This window comes from Malus domestica, chromosome 06 (assembly GCF_042453785.1).
Source record: "Malus domestica chromosome 06, GDT2T_hap1".
NCBI lineage: Eukaryota > Viridiplantae > Streptophyta > Magnoliopsida > Rosales > Rosaceae > Malus > Malus domestica.
This window is the reverse complement of record NC_091666.1, coordinates 10,213,840-10,221,234: the sequence shown is the minus strand read 5'-3', so window position 1 is coordinate 10,221,234 and position 7,395 is coordinate 10,213,840. Positions and strand designations below refer to the sequence as shown.

At 42.4% G+C, this 7,395-nt stretch overlaps 1 protein-coding gene across 1 annotated transcript; it reads left to right on the top strand.

Moving 5' to 3' along the window:
• The first annotated feature begins 5,571 nt into the window (after positions 1 to 5,571).
• On the top strand, positions 5,572 to 6,027 carry LOC139196793 (protein kinase PINOID-like). The gene has a single exon (XM_070823136.1). The coding sequence runs from the start codon at positions 5,572 to 5,574 to the stop codon at positions 6,025 to 6,027; it is 456 nt and encodes a 151-aa protein (XP_070679237.1).
• The last annotated feature ends 1,368 nt before the right edge of the window (positions 6,028 to 7,395 follow it).

Here is a 7,395-nt window from a genome sequence, read left to right as displayed (position 1 = left end):
ATTACAATTACAATGCAATACGATCCTTCTCTAATACAATACTCTTAATCACATTGTTTGAGTGATAGTTTGTTTCATGTCTACGATCCAATGTGATACTTCTTTATATGATTCATTTAAATATGACTTGCAGCAAACTTCCTAAGTCATATTCGTATGCTTTGGCGAAAGACTCCCGAATCATATCTCAAAGTATTCTCCCTCCACCATGGAAGGTTAGAGATCCCTTGTTGTGCATTCATATGCCTACATGACTAGGTAGCTTGACCCCAACAGTGCCGTGGACACTCTCAATGGAATGCCTTTAACATGATCAAAGATCAAGGACCCAACCATTAGACATATATGATGCCTCAGGTTAAAGGACTACTTTGCATATTGCAACTTACGAGTTCTTACATGACATGTATATTCGAACTCCTTTTTTATCGTTATGCAGTGTACTCAGTTACCTTTTGAGCACCTATGTGTTTGTCTCAGTGTCCAACACTAAATGACTTGATACTAGTCATACTCACGCTTGAGTTAACATAACACATACTAACCTTAGTGGATTGTCAATGCCCAATTGGCAATCCTATGGTTAGGAACGTTTTAGGAATGAACATAAGAGAAAAGCCTTGTTAATCTTACTTAGATCACTTCTCTCTTAGATTAAATACATTCCTTGGATTCCCTTATTGCTTATACTCATAATACAATAAATAGTGATTAACAATAAGATTTTCCCTTCATTAAACATATAATAGTTTAACACAATAAGTATTCCAAAAGCTATTACATCAAATGAGTGACTTTGTGGGCATACTTCCAACAGCAGCGTGAGTGTAAGCTTAGCGCATGGCCCAGGACATGCAAGCCCAAGCCATACTGAAGATAGCCCAAAGCCTCGCGCCTCTCCAAACCAGACGGGCCAAAGCGTAGGATGAGGCGACCTGAGCCACAACTTGGCGGGAGCCTAGCCCGCATTCGAGCCTAGCCCAGCCCAACTCCCAAGTGTGTTGCACGTGGAGTAGCCCACTTTTGTGCCCTAGCCTACTTTTGTGGCATCCCAAGTAGCCCAAACTGGTCTAAGAGCAATTCAACCATCTTGGCTTCATATTTCTGGACCGACGAGTGAACCGGGGGCATTTTCACCCTATTTTTCTGCAAATTTGACATTTCTCAACTTCAATCTCATGCCCGGAGTCTACCACACTTCCACTACTCAAGAAGACACATTTCTTCCAAGCTTTTCTAACCTAAATGGTGAACAACACTTGTCTCAACAGTCATAAAGTTAACAAGCGCCTTGCACAACAGCCTACCTTAGTGAATAAGCTTTTGCAGCCCACCGAGTTGCAACGTACCCTAGACAAGGTATCTTGAAGTAGGACAAGGGCAGATGAAGAACCTCTTCAGTAGTGTCTCGGTAATCAGCCACTCGACTAGCACGAACCGAATGTTCCTGCAGTGTACACTCCCGATTGGACCTCCGAGATAGCATATACTCTCGTCTTACCGCACGGAAGAGTGTGCACTCTCGATTAGGCCCACGGACAAGCGTACACTCACGGTTGGTACCACACTCTGATAATCAACATAACCAACCCTTCATGCAAAATGCTCATTCGCTACTAGGCCCACAAAAAGCATCTCCCACTTCACATTAGAGTAGGCAACATGATAGACGGAGATAAACAGTCACTCAATCCAGCTCAAGTTTACAAGGAATTCCCTCGTTTGCTAGGAATGAACCACATGCATCGCTGCTGTTGCATAGATAAGCCAAGCATATAGAAGAACAACCTAGACCATCACATAAAGACCAGGGGCAGCTGAGAGCTCTGATACCCCAACAAAGGCAAATTCAAGAAGAGTAGAGAGGCTATTGACTGAGCAATTGCGTGATTTCCAGCGCAATGAGGTCACTGATGAGGTGCTACGATGGAACATGATCAATATGAGTAGGTTACCCTTCATGGATGAGATCGAGTAGGCAGAGCCTCCACGCAAGTTTAGCATGCCACATTTCACATCTTCTAATGGAGATAGAGACCTGAAGAGACACTTGAAGCACTATCGAAGCACAATAGTCCTTTACTATAACAACGATGCTCTTATGTGCAAAATATTCACCACCACTTTACAAGGCGAGGCGCAATATTAGTTTCACACCCTACCCCCATAATCCATCCATAGTTTTGATGAACTTTCCTTGGCTTTCACCAAAGAATACTTATCCTACCACTCAATCAAGAAGAAGTTCGATCATTTTTTCAATGTGAAGAAGAATCCAAAGAAGTCGCTCCGCGACTACATGAAGAGATTCAAAGTAAAGAAGGCGAAGATAGCCAGATGCGACAACTCGATAGCAACTGCAGCCTTCCAAAAAGGGCGCCTAGCAGACCACCCGCTGTTTGGAGAATTGGTCATGAAAGAAGATCTAACTCTGACAGACTCTTTCGTACTGGTAGAGAAACATGCACTTTGGGGTGAGGCTTGGAAAATAGACAAGGCATCTAAGCAGCCTAAAAAAGAATCGATAGTAGCTCAAAAGAACCCGTAGAGAAACATGCACTTTGGGGCTAGGCTTGGCAAGTAGACATGCACTTTTGGGCATTGACAATCCGCTAAGGTTAGTATGTGTTATGTTAACTCAAACATGAGTATGACTAGTCTCAAGTCATCTAGTGTTGGACACTGAGACAAACACATAGGTGCCTGAGACATCATAGATGTCAGAGTTCGAACATACATGTCATGTAAGAACTTGTAAGTTGTAATATGCAAAGTAGTCCTTTGACCTGAGACATCATAGATGTCTAATGGTTGGGTCTTTGATCTTTGATCATGTCAAAGACATTCCATCAAGAGTGTTCGCAACATTGTTAGGGTCAAGCTATCTAGTCATGTAGGCATATGAATACACAACAAGGGATCTCTAACCTTCCATGGTGGAGGGAGAATACTCTGAGATATGATTCGGAAGTCTTTCGCCAAGGCATATGAATGTAACTTTGGAAGTTTGTTCCAAATCATATTCAATTGAATCATATAGAGAAGCATCACATTGGATAGTAGACATGAAACAAACTATCACTCAAACAATATGATTAAGAGTATTGTATTACAGAATGCCGTATTGCATTGTAATTGTAACTGAATAGGTTCTCCAACCACTTCTACTTAGCTGAGGTAGCCATGACATACTGCCAGGTGTCACTCATGGTTTGTGGAAGCCCTAAAGATTAGCAAACATTAATCTTCATCAAAGAAAGATTTGAAATGTGATTTCAATTCACAATCGATCATTAAGAGTAACAATCACCCATTGCCTCGCTAATTGGAGCCTAATGGATCGTACACTGAGTAAGGATGAAAGTGAAGAAATATAAATGAGATGGATAAGCAATTAAATGGTTTAATTGAGAATGGTCAAGATTAATTAATTATACGAAAGGTTCGTATTGGGCTTTCAATTTAGTTTCGGGTCTTGGGGGCCCAAAAGTGTTTTGGCCCACAAGGCCCATTATGTTTAAGTTGTATGACAACTAAAACAAAATGGGCAATTAGCCCAATAACAAAGTCAAGGCCGGCCATAAAGGTGAGTGGAAGCAAACTTAGATTAATTGCAAGTTTGCCACTCACATGTGAGGTAGTATAAAGTCATCTTTATAGCTTTTACTCACTAGGGTTTTCTTGAGGCAAAGAAGAGAAACTTTTTCTTTCTTTTTCTCTATAGAAGCCGGCCACATAGGGGAAGGATAGCTAGCAGTCTTTCTTCCTCTAAGTCATCCATTTCATCTTTACACCTCATCCTTGGTGTGGAGACTTAGAGACATTAAATCTTTGGTGTTATTGGAGATCCTTTCGTCACGTCCTCAAGGAGCAAAGGAGTATCAAAAGGAAGAAAAACGCAAGGAAGATCTAAGGAGCTAAGAGGTGACTTGAAGGCCCTCCACTTGGGTGAATCCCTTGTGTAAAAAAGGATGAGCTTCAAGGGTAATGAACCTCAAAATCCTTTCTTCTCTTTAATGTTGTTAAAGAGTCTTGTGGTTCACCATTCACTAGGCTTTGAAAGTCATTGGTTTTAGAATTGTTTTGAATGCATGCCTACTTTAAAGTGTTAATAGTTTGCTTATATGTTCTGTTTATACCATATTTAGGGCCTCGTATTTAGATCTCGTATAAATACTCGAGGGACTTAAACGTAATTATGTGATAAAGGAAGGGGCAAATATGTAATAAGTGAGGAGCCCTTATTCTATAAAAGGACCCCTCACCCTCACAATAGAGGGGGGCTTCATTCTCACCCTCAGAGGCCAATGCCTAAGGCTCCTCACCCCCTCTCAAAGCTCTCACTCTCAGAGCTCTCTTTCCCTTAGATAAATACATAATCAGTATAGACGTAGCCCAAACCTTGGGGTGAACCACGATACATCTTGTGTTATTTACATTTCATGCAGATTCACGGTCGGATTTACGTTGTTCCAAGACCTCCAGTTTTGTGCATCAACATTTGGTGCTGTCTGTGGGAATCGACACGAAAAGCTATGTCGGTTCTTTCATTTTTTTTTTCATCTCCACCTTGAATATGCAAAAACCCAAGAACCCAAAAATTTCCCAGAAAACCCACGGAGCCACCTTCTCTCTGACTCAATCTCTCTCTGCAATTGCACAGACCACGTGTCTGGCCTCTCTCTCTTGCTACTCTACTCGTGCAATTTCCAAGCCCAAATGAGTACTCTTCTTTCATGGGCGACTTCTCAACAACCATTGGAATAACAACATTCACTTAGGCAGAACCCCACTGAAGTTGAGCTTCAGGATATGATCAACGAGGTTGATGTTGATGGGAATGGGACCATTGGTCTCCCGAGCTCCCATGAATTCGATAACCTTCATTTATCAAGTCTGATCTCTTCTGGGATTTGAAAACCGTGGCAAGTGTTCATTGATCAGAAGGTCATCTCAGCAGCAACCTCTCCCAATGGTTTTAACCTGCAAATAGAAGGTTTTTCGCGGTGGCATTTCTCTGATAATTGCTCCGCCCAGTTAACAAAAAATCTTGAAACCCAACCGCTCAAGCTGACTGTATAAATTTAAACTTGCTGGGAGAGCAGGGGCCTCAGCCAACTCTACCCACCTATCGAAAGATGCTTCATCGAACGTCTCTGATCTGAATCCATATACCTGATAGTAGGGAAAATTCAAAAGCAGAGTCTCATCGATGTTGAACACCCACGCATCCTTCCCATCACGACCTATCGTTACCCCCTTCGCGAAAACGCAACTGGGTTTTTCTTGAGAGGTGATCATGGGTTCAAGTGATCATGGCCTCGATCCAAACTGCCCTACTCGAACCGTCAACCCGGCCAATGCCAGAAACACGGCCTCGATCCCCACCTTCGACCACTCCGCCATTCACTCTAAAAAAAAATAGCCCTCACTTTCTGCGACTTCCATCTCCACTGACTCATTGGCGCCGGTGACATCGGCACCATCTACCTCTGCACATTTAAAAGCAGCTACTCTGCAAGTCCGGCCAATCAGGATACCGAGTCTTCGTCCTCCTCGTGCCTTTACACCATGAAAGTCGTCGACAATGAGGCTCTGGCGATAAAGAAGAAGGTGCAGAGAGCCAAGACAGAGAGGAAGATCCTCAAAATGCTTGACCACCTGTTCTTGCCCACTCTCTACGCCGAGTTCGAAGCCTCACATTTCTCCTGCATCGTCATGGAGTACTGCTCCGGCAGCAACCTCCACTCATTTCGCCACATTCAGCCTCACAAACGCTTCTCCCTCAACTCCGTAAGGTTCTACGCTGCGGAGGTCCTGGTGGCGTTGGAATACCTCCACATGCTGGGAATCATCTACAGGGACTTAAAACCCGAGAACGTGCTGGTCAGATCGAACAGTCACATCATGCTCTCCAACTTTGACCCCTCACTATGCTCGGACGCAATCCCTGCCAGCTTAACCACCAAGCAAAGAAAAAGAAAGGCCCATCATTCCAGTAAAAGCAAAAACAAAGCAGGGAAGTAAAAGCAAAAGCAATTGAGTGTGTCTGGAGGTGGACAGATCAGAAAAAAAGGAATAGAAAAGAAAAAGACAAAAGGATCGTGTCGTTGGGAGAATATTTCAGAAAGCAAAAAAAAGGAAACAAAAACAAAAGCAGAAAGCAAAAGCAAGGTATAAACACCCTACCAGAATGATGTGATTTACTTTTCTGGTTTTTGTATGGTGTAATTTATTTTTCTTATCTGTTGCAGACATCTGTATAAACCCCATCAGATGGATATATATATATAATAAAAAAATAAAACGGCAAAGCCCAAAATAAATAGGCTGGCATGTTGTGTAGAGGGCGAAGCTCCAACCAGGCGATCAAAAGTAATCACAGTACTCTATAATTATTCGGCAATCTGCCGCTATTACCACCAACCAGGTGATCAAAAGTATGCCCAGTACTCCACAATTATTCGGTAACCTGCCACTATTACCACCAACCAAGTGATGAAATGTACAACCCGTACACTAATATCATTTGGCAACTAGCCATTCATGCCACCAACCAGGTGATGAAATGTACAACCCGTACTCTAATATCATTTGGTAACTAGCCATTCATGCCACCAACCAGGTGATGAAATGTACAACCCGTACTCTCCTTCATGCCACCAACCAGGTGATAAAAAGTACGCCCAGTACTCCAAATTATATATAAACATTACTCATGTCATTCATACATAAACATTCATGAGCATCACTCATGACAATCATACATAAACATTCATGACCATCATTCATGTCAACATTTATGAGCATCACTCATGTTAACATTCATGAGCATCACTTATGACAACATTTATGAGCATCACTCATGTCAATCAACATAAACATTCATGAGCATCACTCATGTCAATCAGCTTCAAAAGCTTCATTTATAGAGCTCTAGCTTCAAAAGCTTCATTTACAAAAGCTCCAACTTCGAAAGCTTCATTTACAAAGCTCTAGCTTCAAAGCTTCACTTGCAAAGCTTCACCTACAAAGCTTCAGTGCAGGGTATACAAATACCGCCTCCAAACAACCGCCACTTCAACCCATATATGGATTCAATTTGAAGTCTCCAGCCAATGGACTCTATTGATCGAAGACTTGGGGGACTACATTATGTACTATATATTGGGCCTCAACTGGGCCTCATGAAAAATACTTGGAGGACTTATCCTATTATTCATGTACTAATGAGCGAGCCCTTATTTTATAAAAGGGACTCCCTCACCTTCATTAGAGAGCAACGCCGCGAGCTGAGCAACCGCCTCGCCGCGAGCATCACTCTTAGCCCATCACTTATGTATTGAGGAACGAGCCCTTATTCTATAAAAGGGACTCCCTCACCACCATTAAAGA

Coding starts and splice junctions, on each gene's coding strand:
- LOC139196793 (XM_070823136.1), top strand. CDS start 5,572: ATGAAAGTCGTCGACAATGAGGCTCTGGCGATAAAGAAGAAGGTGCAG.